This window comes from Malaclemys terrapin, chromosome 4, assembly GCF_027887155.1.
Source record: "Malaclemys terrapin pileata isolate rMalTer1 chromosome 4, rMalTer1.hap1, whole genome shotgun sequence".
Taxonomy (NCBI): domain Eukaryota; kingdom Metazoa; phylum Chordata; order Testudines; family Emydidae; genus Malaclemys; species Malaclemys terrapin.
The window spans coordinates 37,611,654-37,634,132 of NC_071508.1; the positions used below are offsets into that span (position 1 = coordinate 37,611,654).

Genomic DNA, 22,479 nt, shown 5'->3' on the forward strand with positions numbered 1-22,479 from the left:
GCCTTGGGTAAGCCAAGCCATATAGAGGCTGAACTATCTTGTTGCCCCAGGGGTGACCCCTCCAGGGTAAGGGGAGCTGTGCTGGGGTGGGCAGCATGGGAAGGAAGCCTGCATTGGGTCACACCTGTTCTATGACTTAAGAATCCTTCATCTTCCAGGGCTGCCTGCCCAGCTCTGGGTTCACATGTGGATTTATAAGGATGAGGGAGCCATGCCCAGCCTGCCTGAGCTAGGGGCATGCCCAGGTCAGCTCCTGCCCCCCATAGCTTTGCAAAAGAGCCAGAGCAGGGGCTTTCATGCCCAGCCCCGCATGGAGTTGGGGGGACACACGTAGACGCAGCCAGGATGCCCCAGCACTGCTCTCCCCAGGCCGGGCTCGCAGCGGAGCGGGTGACTGCAGGGACGGCACAGGAGGCTCGCGCTGCCTCCCCTCCCTTGTGAGCCCTGGGGGCTGGGATCCCGCCGGGCACGCGGGGGTGGGACCCTGCAGTCCGGGGGTGGGCGGGGAGGAGCGCAGGGCTGGCACCGCCACACACGGAGCGGCGCCGAGGCTCAGCAGCAGAGCGGCGCGCGTGTATGTGGACGGAGCAGGGGGCGCGCCGAGCTTCTGGACAAACGCAGTCCGCTCCTCTGGCAGGGGGCGGCGGAGGATGCCGTGGGGCTGGCGGCTGCCCAGGCCGCGGGGGTTGGCTCCGTGAGGCGCCCGAGCCCAGCTGCGGAGTTTGCAGGCGGTCCGCGCTGCACCAGAGTCCGGGCGAGGTAAGCGGCGGCATCCGAGCAGCGCTGCACGCGGGCTTCTCCCTGCGGCCCCCGCCGCGGGGTTTGCTGGCCCAGCCGGTGCCCGCTTCCCGGCTCTGGCTGGCGGACTGGTTCGGTGCGGGGGGGTTGGCTGGGGCCCTCCCACGGGGCGGGCTCCCCAGGACGCCTCATGCAGAGAGGTGAGCGGGGCGTTGTGGAGACCCTAAGCGTCCACGGGCGAGTAGCCGGGGACGGTGCAAGGAGCTGCCCAGGGCGGCTGCGGCGGGAGGGCAGCTCCCGGGGTCGGTGCAGCGCCCGCCCCCTCCGGCCCCAGCGCGCTGCGTGCACCGCGCCGAGGCAGGTGCGGTCCCTTGCCCAGCAGCCACTGGCTGCCCCGGCGTGTGTGTGGGCGGGGAGTCCCTGCAGCCCCAGGGCCGGGCATGACTAGCCAGAGCCCCCGCTTCCCCCGGCGGTTCAGCCTCCTGCGAAGTTTCAGCTCCGGCCCGTGGCCCAGGGAGGCATTTTGGCCAGGCTGCCCCATGGCCACGCGGGGGCTCCCCTCGCAGTTGCCCACCCCAGCGTGGATCGGGATGTATGTTGTGGGGCTCGGGGACGGGGCTGCGGGTGCGGTGTGTCAGTGCACCCCCGAGTTAGCGGGTTGCTGGGACGCTGGATCTCCGGGGAGGAGGAGGAGGAGGAGGAGCAGTGCTCGCTCCAGCGAGGCGCTCCCTGGTTGAACGCGGGTCAGGGGTTTAGATACTTGCCTTCATAGTTGCATTGCTTAGAACTTCTTCCCCGGGGGAGAGCCGAGTGCTCCAGTTTCCTGTGTGAACCCCGTGTTGTGAGGGGGGGGGGGGATAGCTCAGTGGTCTGAGCATTGGCCTGCTAAACCCAGGGTTGTGAGTTCAATCCTTGAGGGGCCATTTAGGGAACTGGGATAAAAATCTGTCTGGTGATTGGTCCTGCTTTGAGCAGGGGGTTGGACTAGATGACCTCCTGAGGTCCCCTCCAACCCTGATATTCTGATTCTATGAAATGCTGAATGGCTAGTGGATTACCACATCCCTGTGTGGGAATCCAGGGTCCCTGGTGGTGGGTACTGTAGAAACACTGCTAGGAGAGATGACTTCCTTCCCTATTCAGAAACATTGAATATCTTAGGGGTGGTTTGTCAGCTGGGGGAGAGTTGGGGACAAAGGTGGCTTCACACCACATTTATCCCCGTCCTCTGGGCTGTCTGGGGGCAGGTTGTCTGTCACAGTTTAGAATAGCCTTGAGGCTGCAGTAAATTGCCTCTGGTTACAATGACCCTCAAGGGGCTGGTCCACCAGCTGGGGTAGCCACAAAGAGGTGGAGATAAATCAGATCTACACTGCCCAGGAGGTCAGGTAAACAGACTTTATGCCCCCTGTAAGCTGCCAAAGCCTCATGAAGGGGCTGGATCAGGGCTGAGATTTGGCCCTCTGAATGTGCTGTGTTTCAATGTGTTCTAAATTAAAGGGGTTTCAGTATGTAACTAACAGGTGCTGCTAGAACTGTGCAGGCTGGGTCTTGCAGAGAGGTCACATTATCTCCCTTTTACTGCCCCGTCAACCTGCAGAAGCTGGGGAAAATGCAGATCCATTTTTCAGAGACTTTCTAATGAAAGAGGCCAGCCTGCACCGTGATGGCATGTGACTGGCTTGGAATCTCTTGGGAATGGCTGCAAGCTCAGAAATTCCTGGAGGAGGGCTGGCTGCTCCTTTGTAAGAATTTCAGTCCTTGTGCAGCTGTGAGAAGCCCTCTGGGCTTCTCTTGAACCTGATTGGCTCTTGTCTCTCAGGGTTCCATTTTTGAAGGAGGGAAAATCCTAAATCTCCCCAGATAAATTATTCCACAGCTTCTCCTGTTAACACCTCCACACTGCTCTCCCAGACACTGCTGCATTTAACTTCTCTGGTGTGTTTGCATCCCACCACGGGGCAAGTCCTGCTTTGCATGCATGGAACCCTGGGCACCGTGCACGAGGGAACTCTTGAAACTGCCTTCTTGTTTGCATGCATGTTGGATGCAGATTTTGGTGTGAACCACTAAGGAAAATATGGGGGTAGCTTCTAGTGATAGGTGTTTGCCCTAGGGAATTTGGGCAAGAAAATGCCATTTTGGCAGTGGGAAATATCCCCTCGTTGCTCACAGTAGGGCTAGTGAACTGGTTAACAGCTGGACTATCCTCCGGGGGTGCTTGCCTGTGCACTTCCAGCCAGTGCTTAGTTTGGGTTTCCACATCACTTATGAAAGTAAAAAAAATTGCTTGAGCCCCAGCACCTCTTTCATTATAAATTAAGCACTGCTTCTGGCCACCAGTTTGATGCTCAGTGTCAAGGAGGGACAGCTGTGACATGAACCCTGCACCAGATCACTCTCCCTTCACAAAGCCCTTCCACACTTGGGCACTTGCCATTCATCTGTTCTGTCTCCTCCTCTTCCCCCTTCCGAATGCACGTCAGCCACGTTCACTAGTTTCAGCACGTTCACTAGTTTCAGCTGCCCCAGGCACCGGGGACGTTTCACCCCACGTGTGGGCAGGTGGTTTCTGCTGGGGGGCAGGGCACCTTTAATCTGCAGTTGGGGCTTTGCACTGGGGGAACCTAGACTACGGAGGCAATTGAATTGGTGTGTCCCCCACCATCCTGGCTTCAGTGTCCCCCACCCAATCCACATTGCGAGCACTTTGTATAGCAAAGCTTCCCCGCTCAGCAAACCCTCCACAGCTGGGGCCTCATCTGAGACTCAAGGCCTGTCTTATGCTACCATAAGCCCACAAGAAAATCTAACGCAGGCTTTTTGCTCCCCCCAGCCTGGCTTCTCTTTCCTAGTTGATCCTGCAGTGAAACCGTAGTGCTGAGTTTCAGACCGAATTTGCTGTGTGGAAATGGGGCTGTGACTGCCTTGCAGGGAGGGGAGCTGAGCTGGGAAGGAGAAACTCAAAGGGCTGAACTCGTATCAAAGAGGAAGACAGGGGAAGCAGTGACTTTGGCTGCTGGCCAGAGGGAATTCCTGTTGTATAAGGGGGTGGTTGCCTAGTGGTTATGGCAGGAGATTAGGATGTTAGGGTACCTGGCTCTGACACTGATCCGCTGGGTGACTTGGGCAAGTCACTTGACTGGTCTGTGCCTCGGTTTCCCCATAAGTGAAATGGGGATAGTGATGGGCTGGGCTGCAGGAAGGCCTCCTCAAGGAATCATGTGGGAAGTGCTTTCAGGAAAGTGGTACACAAATATAGGGTACAGCCATGAAATACGTGCTAGCTTGCAGATACTCCCTTATGGGGAAGTCCTCCTTTAGCCAGTTCTGCTGCTTTCATTTGCTCTCTTGACTTTTAACAGCAATTGAGGTATAGGATGAAATAGAGAGGGGAGAGCTGGTGAAAGCAGGACTGTGCTACAGGGAAAGCATCTGTATCTAGAACATCATGCGAAGATCTGGAGTGTGGATCCCAGTCAGTGGCACTGGCTGCGGGGGGTGAGCTGGGCAGCTGCTGGGACTATGAATGCAAGACTGGGGTAGTGTTTGGGCATCGAATGGCCTGCCCAGAATAGGAGGGTGGGGGTGGACAATGGGGGGAGCATGCGGTGTTGATGGGGGGAGATGGAGGGAAGGACGAGATGAAGTTATTGCTGATCTGTATCTGCGGCCCATTGCAGGACTCTTTAAGGAGAGTGGATAGACAAGTGGTCCCCTCCCCCCTCAGGCAGGCAGAACCCCCTTTACTGGGGTGAAGGGACATACAGGTGAGAGTCTGGTTGCTTCCGGGTACCCCCTGCCTCTCACAGGGAGAGGAGGGGGGTGCTGTGGGGGAGCACTGCTCAGCCAGTCCAGGGAGCAGAATGAGGTGGGAGCTCCCCTTTGCTTTTAGCAGCTATATATTCAAGTCCCGTGGGTCCTCAAATCCGGGCTGGAAATCTCCTGAGAAGAGGCTGTCTCATGAGATTCCTTCCAGTGCTTCCAGCCAAGGAGCAGCCTTGGCTGTGGCATCTCAGCCCTTCAGTCTCTGCCAGGAGCCTGAGAGCTCACTGGTGTGTGGGACTGAACCAGCATTTTTGAAAGCAGGATGCCCCTCAGGAAAGGTGCCATTCCTCTTGTGGCTGAAGTTTCAGGTAGGACCTGAATGCCCCTGAATCAGCCAACCCCCGGCTCAGTGCCACCTGTCCTCTGGACTCCATAGGTGAGTTATTGCCTCTTGCATGCCAGGCAGTGAGGACGCCAGGTATTTCCGGAGATTTAGTAACATCACAGTTATATTACTGTGAGCTCTTTGGCACAGGGACTCTCTCTCACTCTGTGTTTGTACAGCACAATGGGGATATAATTTTAATACTAACAATCACTCTAAAGAAAATTGGTATCTCAGCTGCCTTTCTGGCTGTCCTGTGCTACTAAGGCAGTAACATAATAGACTGTACAACACTTTCCAGAGCAACACGAAAAAGATACCTCTCACTGGGAGTTCTTACCACTCAGTGTCATTATCCAGTAGGTGTTTGGCTATTCCCATAGAGAGCACTGGAAAAGTGTTGCCCTCGCAGGTGGATCTCCGTGACTCGCTCTGACAGAATGACTTGGTGTGATACATCCAGAATGGCCGTGGTTTGCTCATTGGAAATCCATACCCGCGGAACAATGTGGGCACTATTCTGTTGCTCTGAAAGGCAGGGATTTCGGGTATGTGCTGTTCTAGGCAAAGTCTCCTGCAAGTAGTCCTGTTTCTTTGAAAATTTGGGAGTGAATTTAGTGCATGTGAAAAGAGTGGGTAAGTAGTGCTGGGCATGGGGTGCACCACCCAACTCTGCCAATGCACTTCTGTCCTGACTTACAGTCCCCTTGCTAGTCCAGCCCATGGTCTCACACCCTGCCCTGTTGCTGCACCTAGCTTCTGGCCTGTGACTCTCCCTCCTGTTTCGTTCCAAGGCTTTGTAACAATGCTATGTTCTCACAGAGGTCATTGTCATCAGCTGGGCTAGAATCTAGACTCTCCTGCTCCAAAAGCCCAGGCCTCCACCACCTCAGCTAATGGAGAATCCCAGTTAGGAACAGAAATATTAAGGCTGATACAGTCTTCATTTGCTGCAGCCCCTAGAGGGTAGCAGAAGTTCCAGAGCTGGCTGGAGCTTGGTAGTTTTGGCTCACAAGGGGTTGTGGAAGCTGGATCGATTAGGTTAGATTTGCATGTGTTTCCCACCCTGGGTTCAGGTTCAAAACCAATAAGCCACTGAGTTTTGCCTGGTTTTGTTCAGAAGGTTCTGATCAAGCAGACTGGGTCAGGTTGGACATTCTCCATCGGGGGAGTGAAAGCTGTCAATGGTGCCAAAGCAGAGTCGCCCTGTGAGGCCTCTGACAATGGGCCTTCCCAGCAGCAAGTGCTCAGAGGGGAAGGATTCTGAAGTGGGCTGTCCTTTCGTAATTTCTTCTCCAGCTCTCAATTTCCTTCGGTTCTGCTGTTACATTGCATCTCAGACTGGCCTGATTTAATCACTTTCATGCTATTTTAGTCCAGGAGCCATCCCCACTAAATTTGAAATCAATAGAAAGCTCCAATCAATTGAGAACTAACAGACCAGCACATTGACTACCATTGAATTGTCCATTGCCTAGCCACTCATCCACATGCTGAAACTCCTGCCTCTTTCCTTCTCTGTTATCTTGGAAATCATTGTGGGTATGTCCTGGCATAATGATCATTCAGGGGACAAGTACACCACTGCCATGTAACAACCAAATATACTTCCCAGTAAGCTAGTGCTGACCTGTCCTGCTGTGCTCTGTGGAGCTCTGCGGATTTCTTTCCTTGGTCAAATGTTGTATATACACACACAGTTCAAATACACCCACAGCTCTTAGAGTGAACTGAAAATCATCATAGCTCCATTGACTTGATTTACAACAGTTGAGAATCTGGCCCTCTCTTCCCAGAGCCTTTATTAGGAGTTTGTACCACACTTGAATAATAACCATGGTTTCTGCAAGTCAAAAACAGGTCTGTCCGTATTGAACAGTCAATAGGCATCGATTGTCGATTCCTTTCTAGATGAAAATCTCATAGAGCCTATTATTTATTTACACCATGCACTGGGTATGTGGGGTAGCAGGAAATCTCAGTGTACTCATGGACAAGGTTCAGTTACTTCTTAAAGGTGTAAACACAGGTGGGAATCAGCTCACTCATGGCTGCCAGTTTCTTTCTGTCCTGAGCACAACAGAGCAGGATTGGTCAGGGAATTCTCCACCTGCCTGGCTGTCAGTCAGTGAGGCATCCACCCACATTTGTGTCTTTAGCGAATGCGTATGCTGGGAGTCAATACCTGCTGGGGAAATCAGAGGAGTTACTCTAGATTTACATCCCTACAAGTGAGGGCAGAATGGCCCCTTGTATTTAAAGAATCATTCAGCAGACTGGAACAGCTAGCACACACAGCCCTGATTTCCAATACCCTGCCACTGGCTTTCACCTCGCTGCTTGTGGACTCGGCTACCCGGGTGTCAGTAGAAGCTCCCTTCTCTCTAGAGGCTTTCCTGTTCTGCTGTGATTCACTCTGTGCCATGGATTTCCTTCCCACAATTTTCTGCCACCGAAGCCCTCCCGAGGTCACAAACACTAGATGAATGCACGACTGGATGAATCAGGCAGCGTGAGAAAAGGAGAGAGCTTTGCGTGTAAACGTTCCCATAAAGGCACAAGTTATCCAGCCGCTAGGGCTCAGGCTGATATCTCCCCCATAGCCAGGCACAGGGAGGGGGTTTCTGCACACCTGGTGACAGGATAATGGACTGGGGGACCATTATTTTAGTCCAGTCTGGCAGTTTCCTGCATTCTGTGTCTCAGTCTGTGGTATTTATCAGGTGCTCATCACTATAGTATCTAAGCACTTCACAATGTTTAATGTATTTATCCTCACAATATGCCTGTGCCATTATCCCCATTTTAGAGGTGGGGAAACTGAGGAAGAGTGGTAAAGTGACGTGCCTAAGACTGCAGAGAGAAGCTATGGCAAAGCGGGGATTACAGTGCAGGAGGGCCACATGCTCAGGCCACTGGAGCACAGTGCTTGGTTGTGTCTGGGGGACGACGACTGGAAAAAGGTTTAGTAATTGGGAGGTAGATGCAGAGGGCTGTTTTGGGGGGTCTGTGGACAAGGTGGCAGATAGGGTGGTAGGTGAGTTGGTGGGATTGATATGTGGGGTAGGGGATGGAATGAGGGCTCACTACACAGAATCTTAGCTTGTGGGGAAGGGGCTATCTTTCTGTCCTGTGTTTGTACAGTGCCTAGCACAGTGGGGGTCCTGGTCTGTGATTGGCTTCTTGGTGCTACCACAATACAAGTAATAAGAAGACAATATTCCTGCACAATGTATTAGAGTTTAAACCCCTTCTAATGGGAGACAGTGCTGAGGGTAAAATGATTCACAGGAAGCTGGTCTGGTCAAAGCGTATTGGTGGGGGCTGTGCTCTCCATTCCCGAGGGGACATTTAACTGCCCCTTAGTGCCAGGATGTCTCCCAGGGGGCTGTTTTCCTCCTCCTGCAAATCACAAGCTATTTATTTCTCCATTGCAAGTGGAATGTGATTTCCCTGGCTCCGCTCTCCGTGCCTGTCGCTGCTCCCCAGTCTACAGCTGCTCATAAAGAAAACTAACAAGGATCCAGCTCCAACCGCCTTGTCTTCATTAGATTGTCATCAGCCTCCGCTGGCTCTGCCGGCGCTTTATTGAAACTGCTGGTGACACATACTGTCAGGATAAAATAATGGGGCTGGTTGAGAGGGATGGAAAGATTTAACAATAACTCCTTCCTCACCAGCAAAGCCACCAGGGAGGTCTCGCACCACAGCACCCAGCTCCAAAGGAAAGCAGGAATTCACACTCAGCTCTGAGAGCCCCAGAGCAGGCGTTTAAGTAAAATGCCCAAGGGAGAGTCCGAGCTACTCAAATCCGGGGGGTTGGATCTGTAACTGCAGTGAATCAACGTAGCTGAAGTTGATGGAGCTATTTACACTAGCTGGAGGGTTTGGCCCTTAAATCTCCAGGCTGTCTGTTCTGTAAGGACAATCTTGTATTCACTGCAGGGCATGGAAAAGTAGCTGGCCCCGTAGGCTCTTCTCCTCCGTAATCCCTGGGCTCAAAGGATGGGGTTTGAAGCGGAGAGCTGGAAAGCCACAAATTGACTCAGTGAAGTGCTCCGGGGAAAGGGGCTTAATTAATACAAAATGCTCAAGTTCCCCACGAATTCCACCCCCCTCCCCAGCCTCTTTTGCCCATGCATTGAAATCCAACGTTTATGCAACCAGGACCATACAAAAATAATCCAGTTCCTACATGAAACTCCAAAGGGAGTCTGTCTTTCTCTCTCTGGAGCTGTATTTAAAACCTGCTAGACTTCTAGCCTTAGGCTTACAGCTGGTTGGGTAAGAATTTCAGTGAAAAAGTTTGAAAGAGAGGAAACACTTCTGGGGGTTTTTCCCCAAAAATGTTGCAGGAATTTTCACTGAGAACTCTGATTTTTCCTTTAAAAACATGGAAAATTTTTGAGGAATACAAACATCAGTTTAGGAAAAAAGGCCAAAAAAACAAACAAACAAAAAAAAAAACAGTGTAATGGAAAATGTTCCACCTGTGCTACGTGTGGCATTAAAATGTTCCCTCTGAATTCTAGCTGAGGGCTGTACTAAGCAGAACAGTATGCCAGCATCCTAGCCTTATGCTGTGCTCCATTCCCAGTAGACTGAGTTTCAAATCAGGTCACAGGTGAAATGAGTTTAGCACAGTCTCACCTAAGTCTCTAGCGCATGTCTGTCCGCTGCGCACAGATCAGCCTGCTCTGCCCAGGAAAGCAGAGGGCCAAGTTCTACTGGATGAGCTCCGGGATGGGGGGTTGGAACAGTGCTACCAGTCTTTCTCATTCAGGTGTAGGACAGCCAGACTTGCCTCACTCCCATTGCTCTTTAGCACTTGTGATTCAGTTGCCATGTAAGCCTTTTAACAACCAGCCAAGGTTATAGGATAGGGGTGGAAAAGACGCTGCCTCATCTTGAGTTTTACCGAAGGGAATCTCTTACCTTGGCAGCTTGGTGTTGTAGGTGCTACTCGGTGAGTTGGAACTGATTGCCAAACTGAAATGTCAGTTAGAAAGAGGAGCCTGATGTTTATCCTGCTAGCATGTTTTATTTTTCAGAGACTCATTCCATGGGGTTTTGTTGAATTTCTGTCTTTCCGATTGGGTTTGCAGGTGTAACCCACACACCTCATAGGTATGGTGTTCTGTCCCATCTAGTGTCACCGAGACCACATAGAAGAGACAGAGATTAATGAGTTTGCTCTACAGTCTTAGCTAACAGCCAGTTATCTTTTAGCTCATGCAATAGAGGCTCATGCACTAAGCTTCAGAGGTCCCCGGTTCAATCCCACCCACCGACAAAGGCAGCCTAGGGAGAGGCTTCCAGACAGCAGCCCCAGCAGCTGCAATGGTTGTACTCACTGCAGCATGACTGCCGTTACCGTAACGTGAGGACAGTCCAGACCCAAAAGCGTTGATTTTGAGACAGACATGATCTCTCTTGGTCTGAGCACAGCACTGGAAGCCACAAACTCCTGAATTCCACTCTCTCTCTGACTTGGGGCAAATCAGTTACCCATCTCCCTGCTGCAGATTTACCCTTTATAAAATGGGGATTACAATACTTTGCTAAATCCCCATTTTACAGATGGGAAAACTGAGGCAGAGTAATTTGCCCACGCCCCCAGAAGGAGTCGGTATCAGTCTTAGTTACTACACGGGCACATTGTACTGTGTGTCAAGTGCTATGTGAGGGCAAAGTTTTACTGCTGCTTATCCCATGGATCCAAGGTGCGTAGCATTATGACTTGGCATTGGTAGCAGGGAGATTTTTTTTCTTCTGAATGAGTGCAGCTCAAGTGACAGCAGTTTTTTTCCAGCTCTTCATGTTTTTCCTTCGAGAGCTGCTTATTCTTCAGAGTAGCTTTGCAGTTTACAGCCCACCTATAGATACTGTCCTCTGGGGATGCCAGACAAGTTTTTACTTTAACCCTGATGCAACTGGAGATTTAATTCCATCCACTTGATATTCTAGCGGTGCTTCCTAGCACTGACATCTCTGTGCTTGGAAGAGTTTAATGTGCGTATGTGACTCCGTGAAGGCCCCGGGCCCGGCCCAGCAGTAGAAGGATGACTGCGCAAAGCATTCTGGGATGTGGATAGTGTCTGACAGGCTAATCATTCTGTGAATTTTCCTCATTGTCTAGTTTAATCTTTTCTGACGCAGTGAGACGAATAACACAACGGAACACCAGTGCTGGAAGCCACAAGCCTTTCCTGAGCACCGTAGCTGAACACTGGCAGTGGAAAGAATCTACTTGAGCAATCAAGCATCCATGTAAAATAACAATTAACTAGCAACCCCAATGCAAGAGGGACTTTACTTTGCTGCAGAATGGCATTGTGCAATGGCAGAGTAAACATACCAGGCCAAATCCACCCCTGCTAGCTTTGCTTCTTGGGAGCCCAGAACCTGCCCTGAGGAGGGTCATGGAGTCAGAATTCTTAAGCAGAGGTTTTAGGGGAATGTTCTCCCTGCATATAAACTAAAAAGTTTGGGGCTTTGTCTATTGGCATCTTCTAATAATCTGCAATAGGCCTTGTACTGTGAGTGTATTGGCAAGGGCACTTGCATAGCCAAATGTAGCAGAGTCCATGAATTTAGAGTGCGCCCAGCAAATTAGCCAGGCACCATGTGGGAAAATTCTTCCAGGCCACAGAGGTAATAAACAGCCCCTGCTGTAAGAATCTATTGACTGGGTATGGCAGAATCGATACGTTGGAGTGATTTAGGAAAAACGCTGATCCCCCTATTGAATTGGCAAGCTGTCTATTCTCCAAAACAGAGCCATCTAGACTGAGCAAGGCGCCAAACAATGGTGAAATATGAGATGCAGTGAGAGAGGAAGCTGAACAGTGCAACAGCCATGTACGATTAAAAACAGAGTGAAAAAGGGGTGGAGGTGGGGTGAAAAGGCTGGGAAAATAAGCCCCCAGTGGGCTCTGACCTGGAGGAGTCCATCCAAAGAGAGATTTAAAAGGACTAGGGGGTAGGACTCACTTCACCAGCTGGGTTCAAGAAGTCCAAACAATTGCTCTTTCTTCACATGGTAAAAACAGCTCCAGAGAGCAAAGCCTCACTGTGTTAGGTGTGGTACATACAGTTAGGAAGAGACAGCTCCTGCTCCGAAGAGCTTACAATCTGAATAGACACAGGCAAAGGAAGTATTATTATCCCCACGTTACAGTCCAGTGACTTAAGCACAAGTCCCTCCTTCCTGACTGTTTGTGGAAGAGTGATCTAAATTTAAGGCCTCCCGATGGGCAGAGAACCGTGACAAGCATGCCTAGCGCCAGCAAACAGAAAGTACCCATCACCTTTCCATCAGCCAGAGAGCTGGGGAAAGCAGGGAAGATGATGGAATGTGGAGATCCCCTGTGAAAGGCAGCAGAGCTCTAAGGACATATGGAGGCCAAGGCCTAGAGAAATGGGCCAAATCCTGCCGAAACATCCATCAGCTGGAAGGGGGCTGTAATTTTTCTTCCTCATAGAAAGGAGACCTCAGCAATGACTGGTAAATCAGAGTCCGGTTGGCAGTTTATAGTGCAGTAGTTTAGCAAGGTACCGAGCAATCAACGAACTCTATTGTTGGACTTTGACCAAGACACGAGACAAGTTTTGATCAAGACATTCTCTAGGAGACCACCTGCATGCCGTGCAGCGCTGCAGGAGGGGAAGGTCTGGAATGCCCCCTGGGACACTATTATGGAATTTCCCACCAGACTAAAACCCATGCTAAGAGTTGGAAGCCATGTGCTCATGAAGTTTCCAACCCAATCCTAGCTACCTTGGGTATTTAGATGGCTCCTGTTATGGTAGTACCCGAGAAATGTCGTACCTTTAAGGTATTTACCCTCACAACACTAGCTCCAGGTGCTTGGAGCAATGCAGGGACTGCGTGCCAGATGGGTGGGGAGAGATGTACTAGGCAGAGACTCTGCCCCCACTATGCATTAGCCAGTGGAGTTGACTGGGCATGGAGGGAGGAGTAATGCTGCACCCCATAAAGGAGTGACCCAAATGACTCTTCCTAGTGAAACAGGAGAGCCTCGGGAGGAAGTGTCTCTCTTTATGGCCAGATGCCCCTGGTGCTCCCCTGGGGTGGTGCCTACATTTGGCCCTTACAGTGGGCTGCGGCAAATAGCACTGTGTGCAGAACCCAGTGAGGGTCAGCTGGAGGAGGGGAATATAGCCTGGTGGTCTAAGAAGGCCTGTTATTCCCGAGATCTGTGGGGCTGTCTGGAGTTGCGTGCATATGAATGGAGAAGTAATAGGGGTAAAATATGAGCTGTGAGGGGCTCTGGATGGTACTAACCCGATATAAATCATCAGAGGTGGTTGAAAAAAGGTGAGTATATTTCATAGGAAAATATTGAAAGAAACCATTTTTTTATTTCATTTAAATTGTTTAGTAATATTTTTTTGTGGGATGGGAAACCCAGCTTCTCTGTTTATTCCTTTATTTTCCTGTCCTCCCCATGCTTCCCGCCGCCCCCCCCAGTGCTGAAAAGGGGGAAATTATTGTTGGGGGGTGGGGGGAAGGGAAGGAGAGGAGTCAAAATGGGATTTTTTTTCTTCCCACCAAAACAAAAGCTTACGACTATTTTAATTGAAAAGAAAAAAATGTCGACCAAAATTACATTTTGTTATAGTTGGGGATGTGGGGGAGGGGCGGCGAGTTTCATTGGAAAAAAACTTTTTTTTGCAGGAGTGGGGAGGGGCGTGGAAGCGGGTGAGGTCTATAAATAGTTACAGGCATATTCCCACGTATCTATTGTGCATCACTTATAATGTCAAGTGCAAACCAGCTCTCTCCAGATGGTCCAGAACAGCATCCAGTCCCTCTCTGGGCCGCATGACAGAAAGTCAAACCTAGGCCTTGTAGTCCAGCAACAGCCACAGCTGCAACTGAGCAGACTCTGAGTAAAGAGCCGCAGTGCCCAGACCCTCTCTCTGCTAATGTTAGTGCTCTATCTCCCCCTTCCTGAATTAAAGAGAAATCGAGGTCTGTGGCTGGAGCTCCCTAACGTGTAGGTTTCATATACAAAGTTTTGGTTTAGTCCAGTGTTCAGACTGAGGTCTGGGTTTGGATTCCAACCACCCAGAAAGTTTTGGGGTGTCTGACTCCAGGGTTTGGTTTGAGCCCATCCCTACATTGGTCACATATAGAATGCCATGTGCCCCTGAAATCAGGAAGCCAATCCTGGTGTTGCAGGGATCGGCCCTGTTTCTGGTAAAGCCCCTTGCGTGCTGGACATCTGAAGAAAGTGCCAGTCAGCTGAGCTGTGAAACTGACAATAGGCTGGGGCAGATACCTCCGCCACCAGATCTGTCAGGGGCTGACACTCTGCCTTTCCTCTCAGGTAGGATTCCAGTGTCTCCCTCCTTCCCCCTCCTCCACACAGTCTTTGAACCAGCACTTCACATGCAGCGCAGCAGGCGAGGGAGAGTCTGTGTGGCTGAGGAGAGGGAGAAATGGACAACCTTTTTTTGCTAAACCTTCCAAGTACAACTCCCTGATGCTCACCAAGACCCTTCCCTGTGCATGCCCTGTGGCAGAAGCCCTGGTTTTTCACTGTGATCGTCTGGTCATCTGTCACGGGGCAGAATTTAAATCCAGTGACTGACTGATTGGAAATGCTCTTGTGTGAGAGATCAAATACCTCTCTCTTCTCTGTGTGCTTCTCCTCTCCTGATTACTTTTGTTTGTACATTTCAGGCAGTCTCTCTAGCTGAGAGTAATAGAGCTGGACATGGACAGTAATATAGCTGAATACCGCATCAGTGGTGAGTACCTCTAAACAAGCACTAGGGGACATAGTTTGGGATTGATTTGAGCTGTAATTCTCCCAGCTGGAGAACAGAGAACAGCTGCCTTTCTGGGTGTCCGATGGGACTGGTACAGTGACCAGTTCTGAGAGCTCCGCGTGGAAGTACTCTGAGCACAACGTATACACCTGTAGAACTCACTTTTGCAGGGCATTACTGAGGCTACTAAATTGGAAACCTTTGCAAAATGGGATTATTTCCCCCCAAAAAAAAACATTAAAGTGAAGTCGGTGCGTACCAGTGGTTTGGAATGTTAGTTTTAATAAACCCTTCAATGTGTAGTAAGCCAGGAATTGGAGAATTAAGGGGTGTTGAGAATAATTCATTGATATTTTGAAGTGCTCTAAGTACGGGGGGCATATACAGAATAAAACTTGCAATACTTCTTAGATTGTAATTGGGGCATGGCCTGTCTTTGTTCGTTGTTTGTACAGTACCTATCACAATGGCATCTTGGTCCATGATTAGGGTTCCCAAGTGCTACACAAGACATAATGAATCATGATACACCCACTAGGATAAAAATCAAAAGGGCACACCATCTTCATCTAATCCATCTATCGATCCATCTATTTTTGTATTGCAGTAGAATCTAGGCACCCCAGACCGGAATCAGGGTCTCATTGAGCTTGGGACTGTACAAGCAGAACAAAAAGATGGTCCCTGCGCTGTCCCAAAGAGTTTACAATCTAAGTACAAATGAAGAGACAAAGGGAAGTACAAGATAATGATGAGACAGTACTGGTCAGTGTAAAGAGGAGTGACCACAGCATACCTCATGCTTCACAGCCCAAGCTGATCACCAGCCATGATCAGGAAAAACTCCCCTTCTCTCCCCACTCTATCACAATTAGATCTATTTTATAAGTATTATGGGTTCCTCTGACACATCCCTCACTGACCATTGTCAGAGACAGGGCGTGGATGTAGGTTCTGCTCAAATATGATATTCATACAAAGTCTTGGTTGTATATTTTTTAGACTGTTCAAGAGATGATGCCAATGGACCAGAATGTTGTCGTAAGAAAAGGGTCTGCTATTAGAGAAAAGGCCAGCCTTCTACTTTCACTGCTGGAGGCACAGATCTCATGGTGGCATTGCGTGACAAGGATTTAATTTCTTGTTTCATGTTGAATGATGGATGTAGATTTAATCATTTTATGTGACGGATGCTGGCACGATTCAGCAACAATTGTGAAATGTACCTGCAAACTCCTGCATTCTCTTAGGTTGACAGTGAAGAATGCAGATTTTTCTCTGTATAGCCAGATAGGCATAGGAAGCTTTCTCCCAAATTCATTTGGCATCACTAACCCATTGGGAACTGGCCTTGTAGAAAGGACAATGTATTTCATACACCCAGAGAGTATGTTCTGTACACTTTATATATGTATCAAGTATCAGGGGGTAGCCGAGTTAGTCTGTATCTACAAAAACAACAAGGAGTCTGGTGGCACCTTAAAGACTAACAGATTTATTTGGGCATACCCACGAAAGCTTATGCCCAAATAAATCTGTTAGTCTTTAAGGTGCCACCAGACTCCTTGTTGATTTTATACATATATAAAAACATCTATTGAGGTAAATTGTCAGAGTTCCATTGACTTTGATGGAGCTCTGACACTTTATATTAGCTGAGGATCTGGCTTACTTTGTGTATAGGGGTGAGGGCTGAAATATATGAAAGCGACCAGGCACAAATTCGTTCATAAGTGAGTGAAATGATGATTGCGATTTGCATCACAGCTCTTTGGTGGGAAACAATTACACAGGAGCTGCCATTTTACAGGAGCAGATGAATGATCCATCTGGTCTGGTGTCCTGTTTCTGACAGTGGCCAATGCCACATGCTTCAGAAGAAGATTGAGCTCAGTCCCCCTTTTTCCCCGTAATTCAGGGATGGGCATTCCTTCCTGGCCCTGGCTGGTGATCAGTCTGTGCTCTGAAGCATGAGGATTGAGAGCCCTTGGCTAGTATAACTTCAGATACCCTTGTGATTCACTTAACGATGATACCTAATCCTCTTTATGAGTTTACTTAGCAGCATTCCCCATTAAAAGCCTAGCACTATTGCTCTGAAGTGAAATGCTGTCACTAGATATCTTGTCCAGGAATTGCCAGACTGGATCAGACCCAAGGTCCTTCTGGTCCAGTATCCTGTCTCTGACCGTGGCCAGCACCAGATGCTACAGAGGAAGGTGTAAGAAACCCTGCGGCAGGCAGATGCAGGATACTCTGCCACACGTTAGTTCTCATCCTCATCACTGAGAGATTGGTTTAAGCTCTGCAGCATGAGGTTTAATATCTCTGCCCCTGGACCCCACTCCTGACAATAACTCTCCTCTCTTCTAGTCATAAGAAGTCCACACGGGTGGGAAATAGGCATCTATGTGACTGGTGCACTTGTTCTGCTGGGAATAGCTGCACTAAACCTGTGGAAACTATGGAAGTCTGGGAATTATCCAACACCGTCTCCATTTCCCAACTACAACTACCGATATCTGGAACAAAAGTACGGGACTACGTATTCGGACATCAAACTCAAGGTAAAAGTCCTTCCTGTTCAGTGTGACCAGGTCGCTAAACATTCCCACCAGCCATCAAGCTCTTATAAAGACAGATCAATATGGAGAAGGTAACCAGCTCAAACCTTTGATTTCCTCAGCAAGGTCTCAAACAGAGGAAGAAACATCAAGCATTATTTTGGGGGTAATTTAAATGTCAGGAATACATGTTTTGGGGAAAAACAAACAAACCTTGATCACAAGCCTGGCTAAATATACTGGGCCAGATCCTCTGCTGGTATAGGTTGGCATGTCTCCACTCACCTCAGCTTTGGATCTGAAGCCTAGCATTCAATTGTTACCAGCAGCCAGGACCGGCTCTAGGCACCAGCAAAGCAAGCACGTGCTTGGGACGGCACAATTCCAGGGGTGGCATTCCGGCCATTCTTTTTTTTTTTTTTTTGCTTGGGCAGTTGTGCTCTCGGAGCTTGGGGTGGCAAAATACCTAGAGCCGGCCCTGCAAGCAGCCAGGAGGCAGAGGTGGACTTTGAAATTCGCTGCATGTCACTAGGACATCTGAAGAATATACTGACATGGTTGCACTGTCCCATTCTGGTCACCAGCATTCTTTGGTATTGTTTTCCATAGACAAAGAGAGAGCATATGCTTTGGATCTGGCTCCTACTTTGGAGTTTACTTAGCTCATGATGCAACTATTGCCTCGTAAACAGGGAGTGTCCTCAAGGTATGGAAATAGAAGCTTGGTCGGACAAGCTGCTGTCAGGAGGACAGGAAAATTCACAAAAGAGACTCTAAATCCACCAGAGTAGCTATTAACACCAACAAAGAAAGGAAAAATCAAGGCTGGGTTATTACTTGTGAGTCTGAGCAGGATGGGGAGTTAAAGACTGGAAGCCACAGTTCTAGTCACCTTATTACAAAGAGGACACTGTAGAAATGGAAGAGGCTCAAGGGAGCTGAGAGCAAACAGAATGATACAGGGGTTTTAACTTAGGGCTTGCTCCAAAGCAATCAATCACTGAAATCAATGAGCGTCTATTCCTCAACTTCAATGAGCTTTGGATCAGGCCCTTAAGTGAGAGAAGAAACAGAAGGGACTAGACATGGGGTGTTTGTAAACTAAAGGAGAAGATATGCATAGGCCGAAACAAACAAGGGCACGGGAAGGCAAGAGAAATGACAGGATTGTCCGATGACATGGTGCAAGAAGATGTGGAGCTGATCCAGCTCCACTGAAGTAAATGGAAAGATGCCCACTGACTTCAATGGGAGTTGGATCAGGGCCTCTGAGTTAAACAGGCGTTCTTCAGAACATGGAACTCCAACCCCAGTGAAGTCACTAGAAAGCAGCATAAACCACAGCAGAAAAATGCAAGAAGGAAATTAGGAAGGTGATGAAGAAATTTGAAGAGCTTATAGCCATAGATAAAAAAACAAATCACACAATGTTCTTTACATCTATTAGAAGCAGGAAACCTGCAAGAGAATTGGTGGGATGGCTGGACCACGAGGGGGGTACAATGAACAGTTACATGGCAGAGCAACAAAATGATTGCTTTGCATCAGCCTTTCATACAGGCAGGGTTGGGAAGGTATTTGTCCTAGACCTGAGCTAAAGGAACATATGACCTGGTAGGTCCCTTCCAGTCCTCAAGTCCAGTCCCCTGAGATTACAGGCAACCCTGTCATCTAATCCTGTTAAGGAACTTATCAAGTTTCATCATAAAACCAGGTAGGTTGTTTGCCCCTACTACTCCTGTTGGGAGGCTGCCCCAGAACCTCACTCCTTTGATAGTTAGAAACCTTCTACTTTCCAGCCTGCGTTTATTCATGGCCAGTTTATACCCATGTGTTCTTGTGCCAATATCGGCGTTAGTTTAAATAGCTCTTCTCTCTCCTTGCTGTTTACCCTCTGGACGTATTCATAGAGAGCAGTCATATCCCTTCTCAGCCACGCTCTTTTTAGTCCTCTCTCGTTAAGATAGGCTCTCCATTCCCCTGATCATCCTAGTAGCTTTTCTCTGCACCTGTTCCAGTGTGAATTCATCTTTCTTGAACCTGGTTGGTCAGAACTGTACACACTATTTCAGATGAGAATCTCTCTTCGTTACCTATAAGTCATAATACTACTGACAACATGTTCAGTAGTACCTACGTTACTTGGAGCCAAAGTTTCATTGAAAGTCAATGGGATTTAGGCTTCTAATGCTTAAATCACTTTGAAAATGGAACTTAGGCTCCGAAGCTGCTTAGGCACTTAAGGAAATTTTACCCCATCTCTTATTTATGGGCTAAATGCTACTGGGTAACATGATCAGACACTTGAGCAAGTATAGTTCACCCAGTAGGGGGCAGTGGTACATGTTATGTATTAGCGGTGGTCAAAAAACCAGAAGGGGGATGGATTTGTGGAGAAATTGCAATTTTTTTAAAATTAATTAGTTTTCATTTTTTGTCTCTCTTTCATCTTTTTTTTTTTTTGTTTTTCTTCCAAAATGGAAAATTTTCAAAAATGATTTGTTTTGAATATTTATATTTACAAATAACTAAGGTGTCACTTAGTTGACTCATGTCACTTAATTGAGTAATGAAAAGTTACCCTGCAGCTAAACGAGAAAGGGAGAAAAAAGGGATGAGAAGGGGCTTTCGTATCATATATAGCATATATGAACTAGTGCGTTATCAAGTCTCTCTTAAATGACCTAAGCACTTGTCCTGGGAGACTGTGCCACAGCCTAATGCTGTAGATCTTCTTGTTAAGGAATTATCTTCATATCCCATGGCAGTTACATATTTAGACCCCTTAGCACTTAAGAACTCCATCTGCTTCGTTTCACATGTAGTAAGAAGTAGTTCAGAGGAGAAGGGGTTAATCCAGCCTGAGTAGCTCTTCTATCCTTTCCTATGTCTGCAGAGAGGGGGAGCCTCAAACTTCCGTAAGGCAGCAGAAAGGACGTCCCCTGTCCGCAAGCCCAGCCTGAAGATGGATGACACCTTTGAGAACATCAATGAGCTGGGTACCTTAGAGTTGATGAGCAAAGACCTAGATCTGGGTCCATTCGGGCCACTGAAGAAATCCGTGTCCACTGACTCCCTCAGCTCCATCTCCTCCATTGGGAATAACTTTGGCCAAGACTTCACTGTGGGCCAGGTGGAAGTCAACATGGAATACGATGTGTTCTCCAACACCCTGCACGTCACGCTGCTGCAAGGGAAGGACCTCCTGGAGAAGGAGGACGTCAACTTTGAGTCGTGCTTTGTGCGCATCAGCTTGCTCCCAGATGAACAAATCATTGGCATTTCCAGGGTAAGTGTCTATCACCTTCTCTTGCAGCATGTTTGGAGGTGTGTGTGTTAAGTGAAATGCGTATGGGTCTAGTCATTGTTCATGCTATACAGACCTCTGAGGAGCTAGATCTCAACCTCCTTGTGGCGAATTGGCTGAGCAGTTAGGGGTCAAATGTGAGGGGGCATCTCCCGCTGCTCTTCTTCCCTGATAGGAGGGTGATAGGGCAGCAACAGTCAGTAGAGTCAGGGTGGATGAATGATTTATGAGGAGTGAGCCACAGAGGCAGGGGGTCTCAGAGTCCTGGGAGAAGTATGATAGCTGGAAGCAGTTGGCAGAGTGATTATTGCGACCCACTGCAACTTAGGGCCTCCTAGTGCTTGGAATGGCTACAACATTACCTCTAAGCTCACTGTACCAGATAGCTAGGTGTTGGTATGGCAGAGTGCTCATGCAACCCTACAGCTGGGGAGAAGGGCGGTGTGGGGTAGGCAGTGATGATGACATAATGCAATGTCATCTCATTTTTCAAAGAATTGGGGTAGGTTCTCAACGCATGGTCACTCCTGCCATAAAACCTATGGGCAAAGGAGTTCGCAAATGCAGAACCACACTCTTGTCCCATTCCTAATTGCCCATGATGGAACCTGAATGAATCTAGTTTGAATGAAGAGTATGAAGAAATGTACATTTTGAGTTGGAGAAGGAGCAGTTTTATCCAGCTGGGAAGGGGGTTGAAGTTATGCACTGGTGACCTTCACTGGTTGTGCACTGTAGAAAGACTCTTTATTTCAAAACTTGCCAGTAGGGGCAAGTTTGCACCATGTGGGACATTCTGCGTCTCCTCTGCTAGAGCAGAAATGGATGTACATTTAGGAGCATGTTATACAATATAGGAGACACCAAATACCTGCTGTTCAAGGATCACCCCACATTTTTCAATGTATCCTTGGGCACAACTAACTCATCACGTGTATGTTTCCATGTCCCTCCGAACATGAACAACCCGGGAGGTCATGTCTCCATGACATCAGAAACCAGAGGTGCTAGAACTAAGGGTGCAGGGGCTGTGCTTGTGGACTGGGTGTGCTTGACCTAAGGGAACAATCCCCAAGGGTCCTGTTCCTATAATAAATTACACAGCCTCTGCTGCTGTCCCAGCCATCTCTCTGCCACGTACAGTTCCACCACCCAAACAAGCAGAGGCAGAAATGTTGCTTGCAAATCCAGACTCTGATGCTGAAATTGACGGCCACAGCTTCCACGTCTCCTGCTTGCTTGTGACAAATCAATATTCATTTCTGCTGTAGCTTGGCTGCTTCTAGAGTTGGGCGAGTGCCCCTGAGCAGCAGCTGTCCAAAGCTAGACTGCACTTCTCTGTGAACTGAGAGTACGATCGGTTTGTTCTGGGGATCACTTTTATCTAGCAAATGCTGGGCGCACACTGCATAGTTCCTCTAGCGTGGGCTTCCTTCCTTCCTATTTAGATACAGGCAAGCACTAGGCATTGATCAGTTCCCGGGGACTTGTACTAGTGTTTTCCAGACCCCTGCTCAGATGTGGAGTCTGTCTTTCCAAGCGTGAGGTGGGCCTGTTTACTCCAGGGCTATCGTGGGCCGTTGCAGACAATTCATGATTCGTGTCACACTTGTTTATGAGGCATGAGATCGTGTTCATAAGAAAAGTGTGTTACCACTGTTGAGAGAGGAAGGATGGTCCTGTGGCTTGAGGTGCTGACCTGGGACAAAGAAAATCTGTGTTCGGTTCCTGATTCTGCCACAGACTTCTGGTGTGACGCTGGGCAAGTGGCTTAATCCCTGTGCCTACTTCCCTATCTGTAACATGGGATTAATAGTGTGTCCTTTGTCTGTCCTGTCTGTTTAGACTATACACTCGTCAGGGCAGGGACTGTTTTCTTACTATGTGTGTTCGCAGTGCCCAGCACATCGGGGCTC

General features: G+C 48.8%; 1 protein-coding gene across 2 annotated transcripts in view; it reads left to right on the forward strand.

Moving 5' to 3' along the window:
- Positions 1–550: 550 nt before the first annotated feature.
- The window catches only part of SYT12 (synaptotagmin 12), a 65,404-nt gene continuing 43,475 nt past the window's right edge, over positions 551–22,479 (forward strand). Inside the window, exons 1-5 of one of the 2 annotated variants that reach the window (XM_054026962.1) lie at positions 551–759; positions 14,604–14,671; positions 15,695–15,733; positions 17,066–17,259; positions 20,153–20,545. In XM_054026962.1, the coding sequence (XP_053882937.1) occupies positions 14,638–14,671; positions 15,695–15,733; positions 17,066–17,259; positions 20,153–20,545 (660 nt within the window). In that variant the 5' untranslated portion in view covers positions 551–759; positions 14,604–14,637. The remainder of the gene's footprint in view (positions 760–14,603; positions 14,672–15,694; positions 15,734–17,065; positions 17,260–20,152; positions 20,546–22,479) is intronic. The other variant, XM_054026963.1, reaches the window with a different exon arrangement.